The sequence below is a fragment of the Ochotona curzoniae genome, unplaced genomic scaffold, assembly GCF_017591425.1.
Source record: "Ochotona curzoniae isolate NIBS_2020 unplaced genomic scaffold, NIBS_Ocur_1.0 contig_2754, whole genome shotgun sequence".
NCBI classification, from domain to species: domain Eukaryota; kingdom Metazoa; phylum Chordata; class Mammalia; order Lagomorpha; family Ochotonidae; genus Ochotona; species Ochotona curzoniae.
In genome coordinates this window covers 15,014,124-15,040,982 of record NW_024465582.1, presented here as the reverse complement: position 1 = coordinate 15,040,982, position 26,859 = coordinate 15,014,124, and the positions used below count along the sequence as shown (strand labels likewise).

General features: G+C 42.5%; 1 protein-coding gene across 1 annotated transcript; it reads left to right on the top strand.

Annotated features, from left to right (window-relative positions):
- Positions 1-4,434: 4,434 nt before the first annotated feature.
- SLC45A2 (solute carrier family 45 member 2) lies at positions 4,435-25,192 on the top strand. Its single transcript, XM_040977450.1, has 7 exons — positions 4,435-4,833; positions 6,787-6,963; positions 11,888-12,213; positions 18,890-19,033; positions 19,817-19,940; positions 22,145-22,356; positions 24,940-25,192. The coding sequence occupies exons 1-7, from the start codon at positions 4,449-4,451 to the stop codon at positions 25,165-25,167; spliced, it is 1,596 nt and encodes a 531-aa protein (XP_040833384.1). The 5' UTR covers positions 4,435-4,448; the 3' UTR covers positions 25,168-25,192.
- The last annotated feature ends 1,667 nt before the right edge of the window (positions 25,193-26,859 follow it).

Genomic DNA, 26,859 nt, shown 5'->3' with positions numbered 1-26,859 from the left:
AGCATTGATTTCCTGGTCGTGATGGGGTTCTCAGTGTGATAATCATGAAAGTGTTGATTTTGAAGCCTTTTGAGTATTTATAATGATTCAGGACAGTTTTTCTATATATTTAATTAAGATATTTTAGTGACATTAAAATGCTACTAAATATTTTAAATGGATAAATTTAATGTGTTAAATAAAATAAATTGTTTTCCTCTAAAATGTACTTGTACCTTAAAACATTTCAAAATTTTATTTAAGAGGCAGAGAGGGACAGAGCTCCCATTCCATAATTTAATGCCCAGCGAGGCGGAGGAGGGGTGGTGTAGAGGGGTGTGAAGCTAAGCAGTGACCTAGTTCCTTGATTCATCACTACTGCTTCCCAGGGTTTGCAGGAACAGGAAGGGATTGAACTCTAATGTCATACCTGAGCATCCTAACTTGTATTTTAGCCACTAGGCCATATGTCTGCTTCTGCTTATACTTTTAAGTTTGTGAGAAATCGCTTCAAATACCATTTCAATAACACTTTGTGATTCATTGAAATATTTTCGGTTTTACCAACATGAAAATTCTTAGAGAATCTTAGCCATTATAATTTTGCAACAACCAATACAACACACACTATCATGGAAGCTTTGGGAAGTATTTTATACATTTAGTTCACTGTTAAATCTCTAGTTTGTAGCATAGTGTCAATCCTATGGTGGAAATTAAAATTTATTTTTTGAAGATTTATCTTTTTGAAAACCACAGTTACAGAGAGAGGAAAAGGCTGAGACAAAGAGAATCTTCCGTTCCCGGGTTCACTCCGCAGGTGGCTGCAGTGGTCACGATGGTCCCTGCCCACAAGGCTGGTGCTCCCTGGGGCTGGCATCCTGGTGTTTCTGCTTTTCTGAGGCTCATGTGCCACACTGCTTGCTGCTTTCCCTGGTGAGCATTTCCTGTTGCTGTTACCTCTAACTTCCTGGGATCTCCATCGCAGCTTTCCTGCAGCTCTATTGAGCATGACCTCATCAGAGGTTCCAAACCCGTGGTACAGCTTTGGCCAGCCTCCCAGGCTTTCTTTTATATCGTGGTGTGAGCCACCTGACCCCCACAACACCAGCATGAGCCACACCCAAGCCTGCCTGAGCCATAGTTGCTGTCCCGGTGTGCTCTACTGGCTGAAAGCAGGGATAAAAACTGGTTACTCTTGGACAATCTCACAGAGAGCATCCTGTGGTGTCCTGGCCTGCCAACCAAGGGAGAAGGACATCCAGCATCTAAGTTCTCCTTAGTGCCCTTGGGGCTCCTTCTCACATTGTCTTGCTTAGCACATGTCTCTGCTTCATGGCTGCTCATGTCCTTAGCAAGTGACACCTTTCCTCTCCCATACAAGCTTTTTCTTTCTTCTCTGGCCAGACAGCAAATTTTTCTTCGTGCCTCTGATTCTCGCTGTAGGATTTACTACACGTGTCCAGCAACACTCTTGGACAGCCTGGATGCTTTTCTGTCAAACACCTATCAGCGTTCTGCTCTTCACTGGAACTGTCCTTAATGCTCTGCTTATAAACATTCTAGGCTTTCTCTGGCTAGCTCTTCCAAACTTCCGTTATTTCCCAGTAAGCCAATTCTGGTGTTCAGTAGCAATTAGACTGAGCTTGATAATTTGCCAGATATCCTTGTGTGAATCAAACGAGGGTGCTGGCAACACAACTGATGATCTCCCAAAAAGAAAGTCATGTTTTGACTCCCAACCTAGAGGCTAGAAGAGGTTGCCAGATCCTGTCACTTGGGCTGGGCATCACGTGGGCTGTTTGCTCTATCATCAGGTGAGTAGCAAGCTCTGGATCTTATCTCCACACAGAACCACAGCAGAAGAGAGGTCTCAGGAGCTCCCAGCAAACTTTGGACTGAGTGAAGTCACAAGCCAGGCCCACCCCAGTCTTTGTCAAGGAAGGACCTTCCTCCTTAGGAGGTCAGCTGGCTTCCAGAGCTGCCCTGAACTCAGCTTCCCAAAGTGCAAGGGTGTAGGAGGGAGCAGTGTGTTCCAGGACCCTGTCCAGGTCCCACCAGGATGGAGGGATTGCAGGGTGGGTGTTGGATAAGCAGCTAGTGAGGTCTGTTACAGACAGGATCTCCACTGCTCCTCAGTGATTGCAGGGGGACGACAGAGCAGGTGTCCCTATTTCACAGAGAAGCAGAGACTCAGAACATCCTAAGCCTCATTAATTCACCCCTTCTGTAGTGTCTCCATAAATTTTATTCATGGCACCCTATGCTAAAAAATATATAAATATTCAATATATAACTGATTAGGACCCAACTGCCTGTTTAAATAACTAACGACTTTAAAAAGCATTTGAACAACGTAAGACTCATAAATGAAAGAAACATGATATTTTGCCAATTATTTCACTGCTATTCTCCATTGCTCACTAATGGGCCAGATGCAGCTATTAGAACTGCATAGCTTCTCATACCTTGGAGTCAGACATGACTGGTTTCATTTTCTCTTCTAGGTTGATGTTTATAAATGTACTAAAACTTATAACAATGACTGTGGAAGTCCAGCTACACACACACACACACACGAAATTATCCACAAAATTGCAGTATAATCTTATGTTGAATGTATGAGCCACTTCACTAGTTGTTAGTGTGTTATCTGTTGGTGTCAAATTCTACAGTGTCAGTTTCATTCAAAAGTTTTAAAACCCTAAGACATGCTTGTGAATTTTATGCCCTGTGTGGCTTGACACACAGTCTGAAAAATACCAGTTTGAGTATTTGGTTCAGAGAAAATCAGGATAAGGCGTAATTTGATTTTAATATTCCGACGCCAACTTTTAAAGAACTTTTAGGGCCTTTCCTGCAAGACCATGCTTCCTGTGCAACTCAGAATTGTTTTTTGATCTTAGTGTACAGCAAAGAAAATAGAAACCATTTAGTCTTCAAAACTGGAGAAAATTTAATAAAGAGAACTGTACTGGTGTTGAAAGGACAGAGAAGCCCAGGAAGTGATAACCCAGATACGAACAAAAACAGCAAGTCAGGAACACTCTTAGAGCGGCAGACATGACGGCAAGGTCGGCGTCACAGGCCTGAAAGGTAAGGTTTGGGAAAGCTGGACTGGTGGCCAGAGCGAGCTCAGGAAGGAGACAGGACTGAGAGCTAAGGGATGCTGGGGGCAGAGAATGCACTGATTTACTCCTTTCTATCCCTGGTTTTCTGACCACTGTCTCCCATGGGCAAAATCTATTTATAAACCAGAAAGAAAGGGACTTTGAGAAACATGTCACAAGGTAAAGAGCCAGAGAGGAACAGATCTGGGGAAAAAAAATGCAGCACACATGGTTTATTCACTTCACGTTCTTTCAGCAAATGTTTATTGATGAACTACTCAGTGCCACCTGTCATATTAGACATTAGAGGTAAATTAATGAGCAAAACAGACCTCACCTGCCCTTAAGGAGATCAAAGACTAACACAGGATACAGAACAAACACAGACCTGCCAACTATAACACTACAGGATGTGCAAGGAAAATATCAGGGTGTCAGGAAACAGCTCATGATTTAAAGGAAGGGTAAGCCTTTGCACGATTTGAAGTCTTGTTTATTTTTTGCTTTATTTTTAAAATTTTCATTTGAAAGGTAGAGAAGCACACATCCAAACATATACACATATCCATGAACATTCATATGAGAGAGACACGATCAGAGGACTTTCCATCCTCTTATTTACTTTCCAAATACTTGCAATGGCCAGGTCTAGGCCAGGCTAAATCCAGGAGCCTGGAACTCCGCCTGAGTCTTTAGGGGTGAGAAGGGCCCAAACACCTGAGCCATCATTTGCTGCCTCCCAAGCACATGAGCAGGAAGCTGGATTGGAAGCTAATATGGGACTTGAACCCCGGGCACCCTGATAGGAGGTATAGGAATCTCAATGGCTGATTTACCCACTGTGCTACAGCACTCACCCCCTAAGTCTGGTTTTTGACTACATGTATGTATAAGCTTATATAGTCTGATACAGAATATCTAAGGCTAGAAAAAAGTATATTTGTAAAAGAATACTGACTCATTTATATTTTGATTTACATTCTGTATTGTCTAAGGCTTTGTTATCTCTAAGCCATGTAAGGGCAAGAGGGAGAAAGAGAGAGAGAAAGAGAGAGAGAGAGAGAGAGAAAGAAACAGGGCAAAGGAAGATAGTTTAAGAGAAGCATTCAGACATTCTAAGGAGCCAGAGGGCTCCCAGCAGCTAATCTCCGTCATGCTTTCTACCCCAGCCCCCCCCCCCCCCCGCCCTTTCATCCTGACTTGTGATCTGAAAGGCATGAAAGAATTTGAGCCCCTCCCCCAGCCTGACCATCTCTGTTGGCTGCTCAGCCTGGCTCCATGTCAAGCCATTTGGAGCACAGAGCTGGGGAGCGTGCGGGAAGTCCTGGGCGCCCAACAGGTTTCCTTACCTCATCGGCCATGGGCAGCGACAATGGGCAGACAGGCACCCACACCTATCACTCTCTAGCTGAAGATGGGCCCTTCGGCTCTGTGGAGCCTCCTAAAAGGCCCACAGGCAGACTGATCATGCACAGCATGGCTATGTTCGGCCGGGAGTTTTGCTATGCGGTGGAGGCGGCTTATGTGACCCCAGTCCTGCTCAGCGTGGGCCTGCCCAAGAATCTGTACAGCACCGTCTGGCTGCTTAGCCCTGTCCTCGGATTCCTGCTGCAGCCAGTGGTTGGATCGGCCAGCGACCACTGCAGGTCAGGCTGGGGCCGCCGGAGACCCTACATCCTGGCTCTGAGCATCATGATGCTCTTAGGCATGGCCCTGTACCTCAATGGGGATGCAGTCATATCAGGTATGTGAACTGCATGAGGTGGGTGGGTGGAGATGAATGTCCTCTCGTACCCCTCTTAGGAGATGGTTAATTTCTACTTAGTGACATTCTGTAGAAATTGATTAGAACCAGTGATCTCTCTTAGGACACAGTGAACTTCCTCCCACCTCTGAGTGACGGGTTCTGTGGCCTTTGAAAACAAAGTAATAGAATGCATTGCCTTTTATTGTGGTGAAGATTTTAAAATAACATCACATTTGTACGTATTTTAACAAATTAGTGTTATGTGTTTATCAGTTGAGTTTCCCTTTGAGCGCATTATGCCCTACTTAGCACTTTATCCAATTGGCCGTCTGCCAACTGGCCCCATAAGTAATTCTAGTATATCACCTTTATGTAGAAATGAATATTGATTCTGCCCATAGCTTTGTGTAGAATGTTTTAATGTGTATAGAGTGGCAGTCTGTCAGCTCAAGGGGACATTTTGGCATTGTAAATTCTGGACAAAAACCTGGTGGTAGGCCCTATTCTAGCCACTAATCAGCCATCAATTAATCAGTAGTTGGCAGAGGAACAACATAAAGGTAACATTGAGAAGGATTGTTAAAAATAGCACACATTTTTAGGCTAACTCTCAAGCTGGATGATTGTGAAGCAGCCAGATCAGGTACCGTTTGTATATATTTGAAAGAATGCATAAATGAGTACTTCTTGGATATTTCTGGAATAATGAACAAAAATCTATTAAGAATCGTTGGCTTTAGTGAAGCCTAAAGCATTGGAAGTGAGAAGTGAAGAGTAGGGCTTATGTTTTTGAAAAAAAAAAAAAAAGATATTCAGTGGTGACTCTTCCAAATGTCTGCTTCTGGGCCAGGCTGAAACCAGGAGAAGGAAGCTCAGTCTGGCTCTCCCTGTGGGTGACAGGTGACATGCTGCCTCCCGAGGCCTGCACTAGCAGGAAGCTGGAGTGAGGAGCCAGAGGCAGTAGCAAAGCCAGGGACTCCAGTGAGGCTATGTTCATCTTCACTGGTGCCTTAATGACTAGACCACACCTGTGCTTATTTTTATACAGCAACTTTTTTTCAGCATGGGCATGCATTACATTTAATTCTGAAGAAAATAAATGCATGGTAAAGGAGTCCACAATGTATGTTCAACAGGGGAAAGACTGAATAAGTCACAGTCTATCCATAGAATGAAGTTAAAAATGGTAAGGGAACTCTTCCCTAACTAAAATGAAAAGCATAAGATGATTGAAGACAGACAAGCAGGTGCACACTCCGTGACCTCATTCTCCAGAGCTGCTGAAACGTGTGGCCTCTGATCTCCAACAAGGACATCAGCCATCATCTGGGATGATCAGAGATGCAAACTGTCAGGTCCCCCACCCCAGACCTCTTGAATCAGAACTTTGGGGAAAAGTTACAACATGGTGCTCAAGTTTGCACAGCACTGCATTTGAGGACAGTGATACACCTCCGTGTGTGTTGATGTTCATAAACGAAGGTTGGAAAAGAGTGCCACGGCTGGGCCTGGGATATGAACCATTTCTCTGTGCCTTTGATTTATCACTGTGATTGTTTATGAGAAGTATGCCTACATTTTTATTTAAAGAGGAACGATTCACTACCAGAAACTTCACCACTTAAAAACATGCAATTCAATGCTTTTTAGTATATTCATCAATTTCCAGAACATCTTCATCAACCCAGAAAGCAACTCCTTAGCAGTTGCTCTCATCTTTTTTTCCTTCCCTCCAATGAACCAGACCTTAGGAAATCACTGATTTATTCTGCATCTCCGTTCACCTTTCCTGGGCATTCACTGATAATAATGAAGCTATTTTTATTTAGGAAACAAAGCAAAATGAAAGCAAAGGGAAATGAGCTGATGACAGGAAGCTTAGATGGAAATAAAAAATGTGAATCATTCTAAAGAAAGACTTTTGGAGACAGATGTGTTTTTCTCTCTTAGCTTTGGTTGCTAATCCAAGGAGGAAACTGGTTGGGGCCATAACCATCACCATGATAGGTGTGGTTCTCTTCGATTTTGCTGCTGACTTCATCGATGGACCCATCAAAGCCTACTTATTTGATGTCTGCTCCCATCAGGACAAAGAGAGGGGCCTCCACTATCATGCCCTCTTCACAGGTACGCGGTGTTCCAGGAAGTCTCTCCTTCAGCTCCGCAGACAGGGAGACGCTCCCTGGGTCATCCTGGGTCATCCGACATCTCTGAGCAGGAATTGTTTCAATGAATGGACTCCTTGATGGGATGCTCCCATGACGTGGAGTCTACCTCCCCATGCCTTTCTCTAAACAAAGTCAGCATGTGACTGGGGTTAAAGAGTTTTAGCAAAGGAAGTTTACACAAGAGCTTTCTTAAGAACTCTTTGTAGATACATTTGCAAGTGAAATAAAAGAAACTTTGTATACTTACTTGAGTTTTAGAACAGTGGAGCATAAGGTAAAAGCTTACTGAAAATATAGATTCCTGGGCCCTCTTCCAGTTCTCCTGATTCAGATGATCTGGGGTTCAGCTTAGAAATTTGTATTTTCTTTAATCAGCAGTTCATATGATCTTGTGGCAAGGATCTTAAGAATCACATTTACAAACAGTAACAAACCAAGTAAATAAAAAATGCCAGGTTTGTGATTTCTTGGGTACACAACAAGTTGATAGTCTCTCTGTACATGCTAAACAGACAAGTGTGTTTTGGGATTCTTTTGATTCCTGGGGACTGCTGTCAGCCTTTCTTTTGGTTGCTGTTGGGTCAATCACTTAGAACAGTTCTACTTAGGGCACTGGTTGGTACTGTGCGAGGATGTGTGTTACATGACAGCAGGATCCTGACCCAGAGAAGATTGTGACATCTAGGAGAGGGACTTTATTAGCCCCCACTTTATTAGATTGTCTTCATAGTACAACTAGTATATTATTCATTTTATGTTTTGATGTGTTCTGTCTCCTTCTGTGACCGGAAAAGGAAAAATATCACTTTTGTTTAAGATTTATATCTGTGGAGTAATGAGTAATATCTGAACACATATTTTGGTGTGACTGGGTCTAAATTTCTGTCTCTCATGCAAGAAGGAATTTGAGGGTGAGATATAAATGAAGGTCAGCAGATACAAGATTTATTCATGTGCAAAGGGAAAATATACACTCAACAAAGAATGTGAGCATGCTCAAAAGAAAGCTGTACTCACCAGGGTTTGGGTCTATCTACTTATCAATGGATCCTATATAGAGGCATAAGGAGCAGTGTCTAGGGTAGCATTTAGTTGAATAAAAAGGGCAGAGTTTCAGAAGGGACTTGCATTGTATTCTTTTTTGGAAACAGAAGTATAATGGTGTCAGACGCATGATGGGAATGAATGTCATCAATTTTAATTCTATTATAGTAGCATGTCGTCATGAGGACACAACCAGAAGCCAATTGGAGATTTTTGCTGGTATCTGCTCTCAGTGGTGGTGTAATGGAGGCTAAGGCTTTCTGTGGCACTGACAGAGGTAGAGACTGGTCAGTGTATGTGGGTCTGCAGCACAGTGGAGCCATAGGGAAGACTATCACACTTCCTCCTCCCTCCCTCCCTGCCCATGTCAGGTGGAAGACATTGGGTCATTGTTGTTTGAGCAAACATGTGAATGGTGAATTTTTACTGATTTGAGAGACACAGAAAAAGAGAATCAGTGACACAGACAGAGGAGAGAGCTGCCATAACACATGAAGTAACTGGCCCATTGTCCAGTACTGGTTGTCCTAGGTTTCATTTTGTTTACCTAGTTTGTTTTCCTGATCCCAAAGTTCATTCTGTTTCATCATATTGGCTGGCAAAAGGTTATTCGGTGTCATTGGCTATTTTGATTTTTTTTTTGTTAATAGCAATGCCATTCATCCAAAATCATGGAGACTTTTTGGTTTTGGAACCTGACACATGGAAAGTTACTGCTCAAAAGATGTTAGAGCATGTGACCATGGCTTCCCAGCTTACCAATGTAAATAAAGTATGCTTTGTTGCCGCTTATATTAGAAGTAGAGAACTCTATTATTCCAGTGCCAACACATGATAGATTTCTACTAGTTTAAGGCATCCATTCATTTTGAGATTTTCCGCTGCTACTGGTACTTGTGTGGAGCCACCAGACACATAAGTTTGGCGTTTTTCTGGCTCAGGCTTTTACACACACAGAAAACGGCTGGTATTTATGTCAATTCTTACAGATTTCATGCTTTTGTGGTGAGAGTCTGTAGGTATCATTCCTATTCGGACATATTCAGTGCTATTCACTAAGTATGTAGAAGGTATCAGAATTACCCTCACATGAATCTCATAGGACACTGGAGGGATCTTTGGTCTGATTTCCTTTGGGATAAAGCAGTTGACGCAGCACTACAGGCTCTCTTGACTTGAGCTGCATCACAGTGGTGTTGAGCTTGTTAAATCAGCTATCTGATGATGCACAGAGATAATTACAGGTGTGCGGTGGCTGCAGAGTCTGAATTAGACTCTCCTTAGTTTCCTTGTTCCTTTAGATTTTTCAGGCCTAAAAGTACCCCAGTTTCCCAGTTAAAGTTGTGAATTGCAGAAAAAAACCTACACTTTTCTGTGTATTTGGATTGAGCCGTTGCTCAAATTGTAGCATGAGTTGTGACATACAACATCTGTCTGCTAAAGCCATCCGTTCTCCAGAGGCTAACTATGGTTTTGGTTTGAAAACACAGCCTAGAGCTGTGAGAAATCAGCCAGCTGGCCCAGTTGTAGGCCCTGCTTTGCAAAGACCTGTTATCTAACGCTGCAGCAGCTGTTGCTGGGATGCTCTGGCTTAGGGCTTGCCCGACAGCCTGGTGGTTGATTTCAAGGGCCTGAAAGAGAATGATCCTGGCAGCAGAGATAAATGCAGTCTGGATATAGATGGGGAAGGTGGTAAAATGATTAGCCTTTGTCCCAGCCAAAATGAGGAGACTTTGCTTAGAGACTGTCTTTGAAGATAACATCTTTAGCTTAAGCCAAGAAAGCAAAGCAATGAATTCCTATAATTCTCTACTGAAAATATAAAATAAAGCTACATGTAACTCCTTCTAGTACATAGAAGTACATAGAACTCCTTCTAGTGTTCTAATATTCTGTAAGAATAATTTCCTCTGTGGCCCACAATGGCTCCCAGGTATATCCTGTTGTGCTATTGTAATTTGTAGCCACATATCATAGTAATGTTGGGAATTAAAAAAAAATTGTTTTTGCATGTTTTCCTCTATCCATAATAGAAGAGAGTGTAGGCAATTCTGATAGTTACCTATAATCTATCGATCCGTGTCTAAGATCTCTGGCTAAAAAAGCACATAGGCATGGTTCCCAATTCCTCTGTCTTTCCACACAATCTTCCTTTCACTGCAGGCTGCGGTTCAGGGCTTACCTGGCTTAGTCTTCAAATGTCCTTCCATCTCAAATGTCTTTCCACCATCTTTGAATGAACTAAATCCAAGGACTTTAGGGGTAGAAGGAAGTATTGAACTCTAATATATTTAATTAAATGTTAAGAGGACTCCTACCATATTTGTTAACAGCCAGCCCCTTTTTCATAGCATTAACTGAGCACCAGTACTCTGTGGAGCTCTAGTGTGGTCACTGAGTACCCAGTTCATTGTTGGAGCTCGTTTATTGCAGGTTTTGGAAGGAGCTCTTCACATTTATTTATTTGCTTCTCACACTTGAAATTGTTGTCACGGGTTGGGACACAGTGTTTTTATGTTTGTACCTTCAGAAGCTGACAACGTCCTCGTCACAGATTTAGTCCTCAGTAAATACTAATGGAAGTAGAGTAAACCAGTAGACACAACGGGGTCGAGAAAGCTTTCCATCACAAACCTCAGTCATTCAAATAAATATCTATCATAAATCTTTCTTCATACTTATAACCATGCCCTTCTGCACATAGAATTAATATTACATTGCACCTGGAGGATTTATTTAACATGACAGTTCTTTCAGATGGGCAGGGAATGTGGGGGTTTTCTCTGTTACCTTGGTGGAGATGCTTGTATATTTGAAGGATAGAAATGTAAATGATAAGAGGGTTGAATGGCAAAATGGTAACCATCAATCTGTTTACAAATGATAAGTAGTTTCAAAAAAGGGAAATGTGCGTTTGTCCTAATGGTAAGTCAGGAATTCTTAACAAGAGATTTCTTTTAAATCTCTCCCATTTCCTAAGAATATTTGGGAATGTTTGGAGGCATTCTTGGTTGTCATAATGGGGATGAAGAAGAGAGGAAACCCACAGACTGTTTTGGTTGATTCCTTGGCTTGGCAATGACCTCTGACACCCTCCATATTTCTACAATCATGTAAAAAGAGAGTCAGTGTCTGCTGATCACTGTATGTGCTGCCAGTCTCAGCACGACCATCTGTGTCAGTAACAGAGTGTGGCTGTGTGAGGAATCCCCTTCCTCTCAGATCCTGGCATTGCATGTGCTGACAAATATTCCCATCACCCGTAACTAGACCACACATTCCTTTGTGACAGAGAACATACTTCTTACTTTGTTGTATTCCACTGGACATGGAAAAACTTCCCATAATTTTTCCTTGAAATACTTCATTCAGAACATGATGACAATGCTTATCTTTGGAATCCAATGATAGGACAGTTGGTCATCTATAAATAGTCTCTATGTTAAATTGCAACTAAAGTCACCATAATTGTCCATTCTTATATAATCCTGGATAAATTAGGACTCATGGTGTTTGTCACTCAGGTTTATGTCCTTGGAATCAAGTTTATATTAACTTAGGATCAGGGACAGAAATTCTTATATTCTGTTTTCTTCCTTAATTCTCTGGTAAATGAAGATGATGTTTTTACTTGAGACATAGAATGGAGACTTCACTTATAAGAAAAAAGATGACAGAAAACATAATCTGATCTGTGCTGGTAGGTAGCCCATGATAGGGAGGGCGTGATGGAGGCTGCTGAAGGCTTTTGTCTGAAGCAACAGCCTTGAGTACACTTTTGACATCTGCAGAGGATATGTGTGGCATACAACTCCTTCATCTCCTGTTTTTCATTCTAGGTTTTGGAGGTGCCCTGGGTTACCTTTTGGGTGCCATGGACTGGACCCATCTGGAACTGGGAAGAGTGCTGGGCACAGAATTCCAGGTTATGTTCTTCTTTTCTGCCTTGGTGCTCATTTTTTGTTTTATTATTCATCTATGTAGTATCTCCGAAACCCCACTTATAGATGTCACTGAAGCTCTGTCCCCTCAGCCATCCCTGCAGGGTTCTCTGCTGTCATCAGAGGGACTTTATGAGTATGGCTCTATCGAGAAAGTTAAAAATGGCTGCAGAAACCCAGAGCTGGCTGTGCAGGGACGGAAAAACAAAAACACTGCTTCACGGGTAAGTAGACATATTCTTTGTTCTTGGGAAAAACGTTTTTGTTTGTGCTCATTCTTCTTTCTTAATCTTTGTTTTGTTTATTTGTTTGATGTGAAGAGTTTTGTAAAGTCTAATTGAATCCTCAAATCCCCAGCAGCTGTTATCCCTTAGAATTAAAACTCTGGACTTCAAAGACAAATGTATGCATTATCCTCTGGTCCTCGTGTTTCTCACTCTTTTTAAAGCATCAAACCAGAAAGCCATTTCTGACAGGTTAGACCTTTAAGAATAGCCTAGAACCATTTTTGAGCCAGAACAAATATTTTTCAAGGCTAAGATTATAAATTATTGATTTGTTCTTCCACATAGCAGCATAACAAGGTTAATAGTTGAGTTAGAGATGTTGAACTTATGTGTTGAGAGTTAGTTGGATATTCTTTTTATTATGTTTTTTTGTGACTATGCAGTGAGTTCGTTAGGTTAATCTGTTATACAGGAACCGACTGAACGGCAGACAAATGGGGTCACATTCTGAGGAAGAAGAGGCTAGCATTATGCTAACCATGCAGGAGAGATTAAGCTGCTGAGGCTTTTTAAATAATAACTAATTCAACTAAAACAAAACTAGAACTTTGGTCCCTTTAGATTTCGAATGCCCCATAGCTCGAGAGGGCTGATAACTGTTGTAGAGAACTGTATGAATACGGGACTTTTCCATTGTTAAAGAACCAGCATCCATATGGGATCCCAGTGCATACAAGGCAAGGACTTTAGCCACTAGGCTATCATGCTGGGCCCAGAATTCTTTCTTAAGAAAGTTTTGTGATCCAGCATAGTGTTTCAATTGGCTAATGCTCCACCTTCAAGCATCAGGATCCCATGTGGGTGCTGGCTCATGTCCCAGCTGCTCTACTTTCCATCCGCTTTCATGCTTATTGCTTAGGAATGCATTAGAGGAAGGCACAAAGCCTTGGGACCCTGTAACCATGCAGGAAACCCAGAAGAAACTCCTGGCTTCAGATGGACTCAGTTCTGCTTTTTGCAACCACTTGGGGAGTGAACCAGCAAATAGAAGATCTTTCTCTCTGTCTCTCCTTTCTGTGCATCTGCTTTTCTAATAAGAATAAACCAATCTTTAAAAAACAGTTTTAATCATATGAAAATTTGCAAAGCAGTAGGAGGAGTCCCTGTCTATCCTTGAGCAGCTTTCTTCACATGTTAACAGCTTACCAAACTGTGCATTTGCCAAAACTAAGAAATCAACATTGGTACAAACTATTAAATTGTAGACTTTCTTGGATATCTCCAATTTTTGCACTAATGTCCTTTGTCTGTTTTAGGACCCAATCTAGGGAAACCACTTTGTGTTTAACTAACTGGCTTAAAAAATAGGGAAGCTATGCTTTTTTTAAAATGGCATTTCAAGGAAATGTTTTTGCTACTTAGTAGAGAACCTCCTACATATTTACACATTATTGTACAAACAGCAAACATTAAATCTTAGCTGTCATTATAAATGTGTTTAAGTAGTTTTGTCAAGGTGAAGAATTCCTCCACTTTTATTTGAGGTATTTATTTCCATAATATTTAGTTTTGCAAAATTAATGCCAAAGTAAACTTCAACATTGCTTGTGTTTGAATAGGCAAAATGCTTACTTAAGTGGGCTACTTTATTGTGTAGCCTTGACTGCCTGGGAGTTCAATTTCTTCAGGTGCATCCTCCCTCCCACCAGGGACCTCCGTCTTAGGATGAATGAACCATTTTCCATAGAAGTAGGCAAAGAGAAACAAAAACATCACTCCCATGAAGCCTTCACTTGATTACAGAGCAAACAGAGACACTGGGAGTGGTTAGATCATCTGAGACCTGCACTCAGCTCCTTGCCCTGCACCAAGTGGCGTGGGGCAACAGCACCTGCACCCCTGCCTCTCTTGCATTAATGAATCAGAACTCTGGAACAACTCCTTAGACCAGAAAATCCTCAGGCAGTTCTACCTGGCAGTTGGGACACTGAAAAACAGGTGTGCACGGAAGCCCAGTGATCATTAACACACGTGTGTGTGTGTGTGTGTGTGTATGTGTGTGAGAGAGAGAGAGAGAGAGAGAGAAGATCTGAGGACCAGATCAGGCACAATATCCATATGCACAAGATTATCCACATTTTTGGAAAAACTACTCACATACGGAGGAAAAAGTTAAAACAGTATGGTAAAAAGGCTTGTTGAAGTAATTTTTTTCTGAATGTTAAGCAGATTTAATTTTCTTTAAAAAAACTGAATTATAACAAACATTTCTATAATGGATATACAAAATAAATGGAAATCAGGGAAACAGTGAAAATAAAGAACAAGGAATGTTGTGGTTTATGGAATAAGACAACAGGGATCTTTAGTAGAGAGATGGCCATTACATCAATTGAGTATCTGCTTCCATGATTGCCCCGTGGGAAGAGTGGAAGTCTCCCTCAAGAAGCCATTCAGCGTGGGTTAGCTCACCTCTTCAAACACTTTTGGGAGTATTAGAGAAAAATCAACAGTGGGGAAAGCTTTTTGAAAAGCATTAATCTCTCCCTGTTAGTAAGAAAATAAATTCATCAAATGCTGTACAGTTAATTTTCACAGGACAGGTGTTTGGGATATAAAACTTAAAAATTCAAGTGCTTGCTCTACTGTACACATGAGGACTACAGTAACAGTGTGCTGTATGCTTGATATCTGCCAGGAGTCCATTTTAAGCATGGTTGCCACAATGCAGTGATAAGTATTTGATGTAATATATTTATTACCTTCATTATCCATTCCAAAACGTATATATGTCTCAAAATTTTATTTTGTACATCCTAAAGATATACAGTAAAAAATAATAAGAAAAACATCAGTAAGCCTTCTAGTATGTGTCACCTACATAGCGCTGTAGACTATAGACTAGTGGCTCTGGTACTTGATTGAAAAAGACAAAGATTAAAAACAGCAACGTATTGTAGGCTCACAGTCATTGAGCCTTGCAGTGGTGAGAGGTTTCCAGCTGAGGACTGGCATCATGTCAGGGCCAGCACCAGGGCTGCCATTGTTTGTCAAGGTTATTTCCTTCCAAAGGGAAAATGACTGTGCACTTTGAGAGCTGAGATTTTTCTTTTTCATGGTAGACATTTTCAAATTCCAAGTGGATCTATCAAATCCACCTCTAGTCCTCCCTCCTTGCCTCAATTGCTCCCTTCAAATTTGAAGTGTCCATTTGAGTGCACATTTATGAGCTTTCTTCTCTTTGGGGCCCTGGTGTCTTTTTTTCTTTTTTCCGCTCATAAATCCATCCACATCCCTTCTGCTGCTGCTGGTGGTACAAAGAATATGCAACAAAACAACTCCCAGGGGCTCAGCGTCAATGAAAAGGCCGTGCCAAAACAATTGATGAGTCAGGAACGTGGTGCCAGCTGGATTTCCTTCTGAATTAAAATAACCAATAGAACTTTGAATATTCACATCACCAGCTTTTACAGAAATACTAGGCACAATTTGAAATTGCCTATTTATTTTTGGAAGAAAAGAACAATTAGGCCACAATGAAGGAAGGTTGAAATTATGTATAAGGAAGAGGCATAAATTAATATTTCACTGAAGCTGAATGTTTGCTCACCAGATTAAGTTTCTCGGCTCTGCAGTTTGTGGAAGAGGGGAGAAAATGAAGAAAAATCGTTGAGTCTGGGCTATGGAAACCAGGCTGGTGTTGCATCGGCTATATCTTTAGCTGCTTTTATTTTGCAATTGAGGCAAAAGACGTAATTCTTAGCCACATTTGTAGTCTGTATTTTGACAGATAGCATTTTCTACTTACATAAAACTTATTTATTTCTTTCCTCAAGGGAACGTGTATACTTTTTAATAGGGATAAAGTGTACAAAATCAGTATAGTTTTGGTCAGTGGCTTCAATACTGTAATAAGACTGATCATTTTATATGACAAAGCAAAAATGGGTAAATATAATCTTCCACATGAAGCACAAAGAATCATTTTACAAAGCTGGACTACAACACCCATTGGTTCACGTGGAAGGCAGGGCTGGAAACAGAACAGATCCAGCAATTGAAACGACGAGCATGTGCATAAGCTGATTGGGGCGATGGACTGTGTCGGACCCTGTACTGGCAAACGCACATAAGAATCAGGTCTGGGATCACCTCAGATGAAGTTTCTTTGGAGATCCCTCCAACTGAACTGCTGATCTCAGAACCCCAACCATGAAGAGACTATGTTAGTCAGTGGATTCTGAATAGATTTCATCATGCTTGGAATGGTGAGATTGGCAGCAATTCAGAACTGTTGAACTATCAAAACTGCTTGAGCAGGACCCTTGGAGCATGCCCCACATCGGGGACCTGGGATGGGAGGGTGGTTGGGTGGGGCTTTTCCCTTTGTTTCTGCCCTGACCCCAGATACAGGGGAAAAATGATGATATTGGTGTGGAAACAATGGTCTTACCCACTTTCCTGTAGCCCTTGACCCTTTGTACCCTAATCAACCAAGTAAGATTATTAAAAATAAATAAATAAATAAAAGTGCCCATGCAGTTTTTTTTATAATATCCATTTTCATAAAATTCTTGAAAACTTCTCTGTGTGGGGGTTTTTAGTATAGTATATGCAAATTGTGTTATGATGTTTGCATACAGTATGGGTGTGTGGTGTGTATAATGTGTAGAGTGTGTGGTACATGTGCGTTATGTGTATTTGCTGGCTGTGGTACATGTGCATAGTATGTGATAAGTGTGCAATATATGTCTCTGTGTGTCATGTATGCTTGAACTCTATGTTGTTCTCATTTTGACTCAGTATAGGGCAGACTCACCTGTGTCAGTGGCAGGATCTGGGGTAGTAACCCAGCAACAGGCTCTTGGCCAACAGCAGGCAGCTGAGAGGTCATCTCTACTAGTTTTCTCTTGCTGCATAAAATATTACCACAAACTTGGTAGCTTGACTCAGTTCTCATTTGCTACCATATAGTTCTATGGAACAGACATCTGAGTAGGCTTCATGAACTTCACTGCTCACAGTCTGACAACGTGGAAGTCAGCAGGTTGGACAATGCTGTACTTTCATGGGAAAGTCTCACAGGAAAGAATGTTTTCTCTGAGAGCCCTCCAGTTGTGGGCTGAATCCAATTCCTGGTGATGGCAGCACTGTGGCCCTTTTTTCTTGTTGGTCGTTGGCTCACCGCTCTCATCCCCTAAAGCCTCCTCTCTGATCCTTTCCCTGGGCTACCTTCTTATCAGAAATCTTTGTGCTTTAGGGTGGAGGAAACTGTGATTCAATTAGGGTCACCCATCTAATTTCCCTTTTAGTTGGCTTAGAATTAACTGATCAGGGCCTGGCACAATAGTTCAGTGACTAAATCCTCACCTGGCAAGTGCTGGGATCACATATGAGCATTGGTTCATGTCCTGACTGTTCTGCTTCCCATCCAGCTCCCTGCTTGTGGCCTGGGAGGGTGACAGAGGATGATCCAATGCCTTGAGATCCTGCACCCATGTGGGAGACCTGGGGGATCTTTCTGGCTCCTGACTTTGGACTGGCTCAGCTGGTCATGTGGCTATTTGGGGAGTGAGCTAGAAAATGGAGGATCTATCTGTCTCTCCTTCTCCATAAATCTGATCTGCCTTTTCAATAAAAAAATAAATCTTTTTTATAAAGAAGAATTAACTGATTGGTAACCTTAATTATATCTGTAATATATTTTTTCATATAAAAATATAATCATGGAGCTAATATTAGGGGACAGAGATCATAAAAGGCATTGTGGATTTGTCTTACAATCTTTAGAAATGCAAGGATTATCATATAAATGCTGGCTTACATAAGAGTCTTTTAAAAAATATATTTATTTTTTATTGGAAAGGTAGATTTACAGAGAAGGAGAGACCAAAGGAAAGATCTTCCATCCACTAAAATGGCTGCAGTGGCCAGAGCTAAGCTGAACTGAAGCCAGGAGCCAGGAGCTTCTTCCTGGCCTCCCACTTGGGTACAGGGTCCTAAGGATTTGGGCCATCTTCCCCTGCTTTTCCAGGCCACTATCAGGGGGGTCTATGGGAAGTGGAGCAGCTGGGACATGAACTGGTACCCATATGGGATTCCAGCATTTACAAGTTGAGGATTAGCTAATTAAGTCATTGTACCAGCCGCTACATTAATTAGCCATTAAAATATATTTATTTTTATTTGAAAATAGAGAAGCAGAGAGACAGACAGAGTGAGAGAGAGCGCTCCCAACCATTGGCTCCTCAACACCCACAATGGCTAGGACTAAGTCAGGGCCAAAGCCAGGATCCAGAAAGACAATTCAGTCTGCCATGTGAGTGGCAGGAATTCTGTCCCCATTACTTGAGCTGTCATCTCTGCTGCCCACATTCATTATTGATAGGAAACTGGAGTCAGAATCCATAGCTGGGCTTTGAACCCAGGTATGTAGATATGGGACAGGTGGATCTTTTCTTTAAGAAAAAGCATTTACAACATTTTTTGCAATATATTTTTGTATATAAATGGGCTCATCCTTCTCTCTGCTTTGTTACTCCTCATTTTGCCTCCTACCATTTCCTCCCTACCACCATAGCATCACAAAAGTAGTTACTTAGTATCACATACAACTTTAACTTGCTGTGCTTGCTCTGGATCAAAATTCACACTGTTTCATGTTTTATTTCAGACTCAAAGGGCAATGACCATGAAATCACTCCTGAGAGCTTTGGTGACCATGCCTGCCCACTATCGCTATCTTTGTATCAGCCACCTCATTGGATGGACAGCCTTCTTGTCCAACATGCTCTTCTTCACAGACTTTATGGGCCAGGTAATGAGCTTGTGTGTGTTTCTTCTTTGACTCATGGGGCCATCCACAATCAGAAATTGTCAGGCTGCTTCTGGGCTGGACTTTAGGATGAGCACAGTGGGAATATAGGAAGTAACACCGTCAAGGAGTTGGTCAGATTCTAGAAGGAAGCTGCTCTACTCTGAAGAACCAGAGGGCACTGTAGGATCTACTAGTACTCAACAAAATACAACAGGGGAAGTTGGTGCTAACTGTTTGAATTATAGCAGGATCTATAAAAGTGGTATAGTATGGACCTTGAATGGTGGCTAGGAGTTAGAGAGATTCATGACAAGTCTTCAAATATTTAGTGGAAAATGTATGCAAATTTTTTTTTGCAGCAAGGTAGACTTATCTTTTAATTTCATTTTTTTCGTGAACCGTTTGAGTGGAGAAAGAAAACATTCCAAGCAGGGGTAGGAATTCATGTGTAGAGATGAGCTGGAGCCTGGTATTGTACTGGGAAATAAGGGTCTGCATCAGTCAGGCAGGGCTACATGGAATTGTATCCAAGACCTAGAGGAATTGTGTTTAAGCATGACAGAGTAGACTTCAGACTTCCAAGGAACTAGAATGTCTAAGCTTAAGGAGTTGTCTTAGCATGTAAGTGTGATAGGATGAATGGGGTGAATTGATTGTGCCACAATGAACTCTGTGCCCTGGGAGTGGCTCCTTGGGCAGGTACACATTACTCCCCACAGTGCCCAAGGAGGGGTCCCTACCACGTGCTGTCTGTAGCTCAACATCCCAATCCCTGTCTTTCAGATTGTGTTCCAAGGGGATCCCTATAGCCCGCACAACTCCACAGAATTTCTCACCTATGAAAGAGGGGTTGAGATTGGATGTTGGGGCCTGTGCATCAACTCCATATCTTCCTCACTTTATTCTTGTAAGTCTTGCTCCCCAAAGAGGGTCTTCTAAAAAATGCTTATCTAGACAAACTTAAATTTTAAGAGTCTATACTTATTTTCTGCTCTTCAAAAAGCCACATTCATAATGAATATATGGAGATTGGAAAACTTGAGAAAAGACCATAAAAGTATGCTTTTATATGGTGAATACTACATGCCAATTTCTTTTGTATTTGGCATCAGCAGGTTCTTGATTCATGGTTCTTTGGAAAACAGAAAGATTCATATATATATGTGTATTTTTTAAGCTGGTGAGGTATTGGGATGGGCAAGGGATCGAATGCCAGCAGGCCCATGATCTACTGGGGCAAGGCTGTGGGAGACACTCAGATGCACCCATCAAAATCAACATGCAGAATGATCTGAGCACAAATGCCCAGAGTGGTAACCGAGAATGCTTCCATCTGCTGGTTCACTCCTCGAATGCCCTCAACAGCCAGGACCAAACCAGACTAATGCCACAAGCCAAGTACTGCAAGTGTGTCTACCACTTGGGTGGCAAGAAACCCATCATCTTTCATTTCCTAAGTGCATTAGGAGGGAACTGAATTGAAAGCCTAGAGTAGCTGGGACTCAAACCAGGCATCTTGACACAGGCATAGAATACTAGTGTCTGAATGGTGGCTTAACCACCTGCTCCGTGGGGTCTATCTTAGCTTGCATTTCTTAACAAACCTTTTATTTCTCTTTAGAATGTATGAACTAAGAAAATCCCAGGAGGGGGATTTCAAATATTTAGAAACAGAGTGTTAGCACAAAATGGCCTAACCAATTATCTAAATTTTCTTGTGATCCTAAAGACTAGAAAGGACTATTTACTACTATCCTCATCTTGTAGGAAAAACACTTTTCTCCACATGTAACGAGGTAAAATCGGTCATCTCCCTCCAACCCTAAAGAGAGGCACTGTGTGAGGATATGACTGTCACAGAGTATCAGGTCCATGGACAGGCAAGACTGACCCTGAAATTCACTGATTTTCCTTCGTGAATAAAGCCTTCTTTTTCAGCCTGTCAGTCTTTGTTCAAACATTGCTTGTGTTTCCAAATATCTCTTTTGCTTTCTTTGTCTTTCCCCCCACTAGCCTACACACTTGCATAAAAGCATTTACCCAGTGAAGAGTGAAGCTGCCTTTCAGGTGCCGAGACACCTTGCATTGCATTTGCTGCATGAATATAAGCATCTCACAAGCAGAAAGTGACCCTCCAGGTGTGGTTGAATTTAATAGAGGATACAAGGTTGTCCCTTTGTCACTTTCAGAGCCTTGTGTTTGTAACTGCTAGTGACAGTGTGTTACTTCAGAATTGATTCAGGTGTAACACATATTAAGTTTCTTATCTGTGCAATACTAAACCCAAAAATTATTTGACTATATATAGAAAGTCTCCTTCTTGAATAGGTACACTTGCATTTACCTCTGGTTTGAGTAGTCCAGTAGACATTGGGATGGGTAATTTCTCTGACATTCATTCTCATTCAACCCTGACACCAACCCCAGAGGAAAGTTTTATTGTTCACATGTTTGAGATGATGCCATGGTGAGAGGTTAAGGTACTTGTCCATCAACAGTGGATAGGCACCAGGTGCCGTGAAGGCCACTTCCCAGCCAGAGAAAGGCTGGCAAACCAGGGAGAGCATCTATAGATAATGGTGTATCCATTACTTCTCTTTTGAGTGAGAGGTGGGGGCTAAGATATTGTGAACAACTTGGAGCATTCTGCAAAATCTGTCTACTGTGATTTTTGTTTGCTCTAACATGATGTTAAAGAATTGGGCCAAAGTTTTTGGTCCTGTCAGACCTCTCTATTTAGAATGTCCCACACTTTTCTGCCATGCCTTGTAGCCCCAGTTTCTGGTAGTCAAGGTGAGCTTCCCCCACCCCACCCCTTGTTTCACATCCTTTTGCTGTTCTGCTCCCTGCTAAACCCAACCCGCCCTCCATTGTGGAAAAGAAAATCAGCCTAGCAAGGCATTTTCAAGCTGTCCTTTCTTGCAAGGGATTTGAAACTGATTTCCAAGCCAGCTGTTTTTAACTGCAGATGAAGAGGTTCTTTTGTTCCTAACTCACTATCAAAAGAAGTCTCCTAAAAGAAAGTGAATCTTTGAAAGAAAGGGTTGTCTGATATTGCTGAGTGCTTTGAGGTGCTGTCAGCTGTAATGTCTTCCTCTCTTCTCCCCACAGACTTTCAGAAGGCCTTGGTATCCTACATCGGATTAAAGGGTCTTTACTTCATGGGGTATTTTCTCTTTGGCCTGGGAACAGGATTCATTGGACTCTTCCCGAATGTCTACTCTACCCTGGTCCTGTGTGCCTTGTTTGGCGTCATGTCCAGCACGCTGTACACCGTGCCATTTAACCTCATTGCTGAATATCACCGTGAGGAGGAGGAAGAGGTGGGTCACCATTGTTGAACCTCTGATACGGGTTACCTTGAGCCTCACCTTCAGGCTGGAGTGGGGGATGTAATGAGAAAGTTCAGAACAGAGCTGGAAAATGATGGTCCTTGAATGAGCAGTACTCAGCTTGCCAGCCAGCCATAGCTAGTTCTGATGCAAGCATGAGCATCAGCCTTGCTGTCTCCTTGCAGTGGTACCCTGTATGCCTGAGAAGCTGTGGGACAAAGAGCATCACTCACAGTTATGCAGTTAGGAACTGGGGGACTTGGTAATGCTGAGTCCCAAGCACCACCACACAGAGACACAAAGGATGGTTCTTCTTCATCCACCCCACACATTTCACAGTGCACCTTTAGCATTACTGCATGCCTACAGTGGAGAACTAAACTTCCTCCTGCAGAGTGGAATCTCTGGGCATTAGGAATCATAAGCAGTATTGTTTGAGGGGGAGTCCAGGCTTTAGTAAACATGCAGGGAGGGAAGTTGGTGCCATTAGTGGTCATTCCGCCTGACAATGCAGCCCCCAAGGGGATGTGTCCCTCTTAAACCTAGGAACTTGGACTAGAGAGCAGTTTGCGGTGTAATCCTTGAAAGAATAAGAAATTGAACAATTCTGCTCTAAAATTAATACCTCTTATCAGATGTGCAACTTTCTCTGCTTCTTTACTGTGGTAGCAGAAAAAAAATAATCTCAGCTTGAAATTGCAAAAACACTGAACACGTGTCCATGTGACTATAATTCCCACCTCCCTTCCCATCGTTTGATTTGGCAAACACAGCAGGACAGAGCTATGATGGGAGATAAATCCTTTCAAACAGGGATGTAGGCTGTCTTCCACCACAGGCCATGTTGCAGTACTCCACAAGGATTTGGCTGTTAAGGAGAGAGTTACTGCAAAGAGTCCCTCCCAATAGAGATTTCCACATCAGGAAGGCAGAAATGCAAGAATTTTGGACTCAGAGAAACATGGATTTAATTTCTGCCTCCTTCACTTCAAAACGATGTGACACTGAGGAAGTTACTAATTTATTAAATAACACTTATAAAAAGCTCATTTTAGTTGTTTTAAAATATTAGGAAGTACCATTTTGTTTGAAAGAGGAACACACATGTGTGCATACATGTATACACAAATACACATCTTCTATTCACTGGTTCACTCCCCAAATGTCTCAGCAGCTGGGGCTGGGCAGGACAAAAGCCAAGAGCCTGGAATTCAGTCTAAGTCTTCCACATGGGTGGCAGAGACACAAGTCCTTCACCTGTCACTAGATGCCTCTCATGACCTGCATTAGCAGGAAACCACATTGGAAACAAAACTAGAATATTCACTAGGCACTAGGCTATAGGGTGCAAGTGTCCATGTCATAACAGCTGCATCAAATACCTGTCCCAAGGGTTCAGTTCTAGGTTAGCTATTATTCCCATGGTTCAGCCATCTCAAGGATGCATGGAAGTATATCCTGAAGTGGCTGCTTCCATATTTTCCTAACTGATGCCAGCCCTGATCTGTTACACTGTTTTGTTTAGCTTTTAAGTTTTTCTTTAAAAAATTTTTATTTTTATTGGAAAGGCAGATTTATGGAGAGAAGGAGAGACAGAAAGATCTTCCATCTGCTGATTCACTCCCCAAATGACCACAATGGCTGGAGCTGAGCTATTCTGAAGCCAGGAGCCTCTTTCAGGTCTCCCATGCAGGTGCACAGTCCTAAGGCTTTGGGCCATCCTCTGCTGCATTCCCAGGCCATAAGCAGGGAGTTGATGGGACGTGGAGCAGCCGGGATACAAACTGGCATTCACATGGGATGCTGGTGCTTGTTGATTGAGGATTAACCAATTGAACATTGCATTAGCCCCCTAGCTTTCATATTTTTAAGTGAAAAATCAAACAAATGTAAATCTGTTTAAAGTAATAACATGCATTTTCGGTACAATGCTTCACCACCCCCACCCCCCCCCAAACACCACTAAGGGAAATTCTTCAAACTCAAAGACTCAAGTTTCTTTACCAGCCATATGGGAATAATAAAATTCACCTTATAGGGTTGTTGAACATTAAACAAGATAGTATATATAATGTCCTTAACAAAGGGCCTATCCTGCACTTGACAAAGACTAAAAAACAGTGCTTACTGTTAGTTATTATTATTATCACATGGGTAATGATAGTGTGTGCATCTAGGGAGGTGATAAGGGTGAGATCAAGTGATGTTTGTGGAAGAAGTTTGCACAGGTTTAGTACAGCCAAGGGCCTCCTGGGCAGATGCAGCCTGTCACCTGTTTTTGTGTTGTGCAGGAGATAGGAATTTCCTTTTACATTTTTTAAGTGACTGCAATACAGTCAAATCAAAAGGAGGACAATATTTACTGCCATGTGAAAATGACGTGAGATAGATCGAATGCCAGTGACCCTAAAATGATGTTGGAGCTCCATTTGGTTACCTGTGGTAGCTGTTTCTGTGCTGCAGCAGTGTGGAGTAGTTAGAAGAACCCACAAAGCTCTTCACACAGTTTGCCAACCTGTGCCCTAAGCAACAGCTCCTTGAACACCAACTGCTGTTCCTGTGCTTCTCTTGCAGAGGCACCAGCTGGCCCCCGGAGGGGGCCTGGACAGCAGCGGGCGAGGGAAGGGCGTGGACTGTGCCGCCCTCACCTGCATGGTGCAGCTGGCTCAGATCCTGGTTGGAGGCGGCCTGGGTTTTCTGGTCAACACGGCGGGCAGCGTCATCGTCGTGGTGATCACAGCGTCTGCGGTGGCATTGATCGGCTGTTGCTTTGTGGCTCTCTTTGTTAGATATGTGAATTAGGTCAATAAAGAGACATTGTTCCTAACCTCAGACAGGTGACACGCACAGCAGAACATCCGTCTTTGCTGAAGTTTTGTGCCCTTGGGGTCTGCTTGTTGTGAGTTTAACTGTGGTAATTGGCACCTAGACCAGTCAGTCCCCTGCACATCTGTCCCTGTATTTTGGGCATCTTCACCTAGGCTGTGCCTCCATGCCCTGGTGGCAGTGGGGATGTGTGGGTGGTGGCAGCCACCAGCACCCTCCTTCCTGCCTCTCAGTGTGCTGCTGGGAGAGACGGGATGAAATTCTAGAAGCAAACTAATTGCACATGACCTCACTTGTACCAGATGCTTGGGTCTGTTTTTATTGAATGATTTTTTTGTTGTTGTTGGGGAGTCCTGTTTCATCAAATACCCAAATACTGTGCTGATGATTTTGTGGGATTACTTTATTCATATTTAATTTGCTCATCATTAGTTCCTATTAATTTATGATGCTCCTGGTAAATCTGCCCAAGCCTCTCAAGCTGGAGGATTTGCCACTTTCTGGCAGCTCATCTCACTGACACGGTGACAACAGTCCTTTCTAGTCGTTCCTTCTTCCTCCGCTGGAGCTGATTATGAAGTCTTTCACAAAACAGCCTCTGGTTTTTCCTATGATCTTGTCTTCTCCAAGCTAAGCAGTTCTTCCCCAACCACCCCTCTTCGATTGCTCTTCCTAGGAGGGGAGGCAGAGGAGATGTTCAGCAACCTCCAGAGACACAGCAAGATTGATACAAGGATCACACGCATTGACATCAGGCTGGTTTCGAATCCTGGCTTCGCTGCTCAGCAGCAAATCAACTTCCTTGAACTGCACAAACCTGCACATTAGGAAAACTGTTCCTGAGTTCTGATGATGAATGAAACTGCTTACCCCTATTCTAAATAGTTTAGCTGCATCCACTTAGTAACCTGGGGAGCCAGTGCATTCACTTGTGATCCACTTTGTGGATGAGGAAACTGAGGCAGAGGGTTAAATAACTCATCCAAAGTAATCCAGTTGGTTGGTGGCAGAGCTCAGCTTTGCGCCCAGGTGCCTTGTGCTTGCTGTACCAGTGGCACTGGCCCAGGCTGGCACTGGTCAATGCTCACTGAGTGACAGCCAGTGATCGTGACTACTGCTAATGGCTCAAGCTCCTGTTGCCCATGCGGAGGTCTTCTCTGGCATTTTGTTAAGTTTTTGTTTACATAGCATCCAGTGAGCCCAGCTAGTGCAGAACTGAGATTTTGCCCATCCTTATTTAGGAATTAGAATAAGGAAGTTCTTTCTCAGACTTTATCTCAGGGTCTGGCCATGCACTCATGGATTACTTCCATTGAATTTCTAGCCACTCGCAATCTTTAGCGGCTGGGAAGGAATTGGAAAAAAGAAACAAGCTACCTTTGGGATGTTGTTTTAGTCTCAGGCAAGCCTCTTTCAATGTCAAGGTCTTCCTCCCTTCCCAGAGTTGTGAGTGGTCTCCAAAGGCTGGTCAGCTCATTCTCTTCCTCCTCTTACAGCTTGGGCTTAAACCTTGCTGCTGCAGTTCTCCCAACTGCTTTCTTCTTGATTAAAAAGACTGCTGTCTTCTATCACCTAGTTATCATACCAGCTACTGTGGCAGGGTTAGGGATGTGGGGTGGGACACCTGGGACGTCCCTACAGACCTGTGTGGTTGGGAGGCAGGAGATG

What these genes read in the sequence shown, in the direction of transcription:
- SLC45A2 (XM_040977450.1), top strand. Translation starts at nt 4,449, where the DNA reads ATGGGCAGCGACAATGGGCAGACAGGCACCCACACCTATCACTCTCTA. An exon ending in TGGGGATGCAGTCATATCAG is followed by an intron (nt 4,834 to 6,786) that starts GTATGTGAACTG and finishes TTTCTCTCTTAG; the next exon opens with CTTTGGTTGCTAATCCAAGG. An exon ending in ACCGTGAGGAGGAGGAAGAG is followed by an intron (nt 22,357 to 24,939) that starts GTGGGTCACCAT and finishes CTTCTCTTGCAG; the next exon opens with AGGCACCAGCTGGCCCCCGG.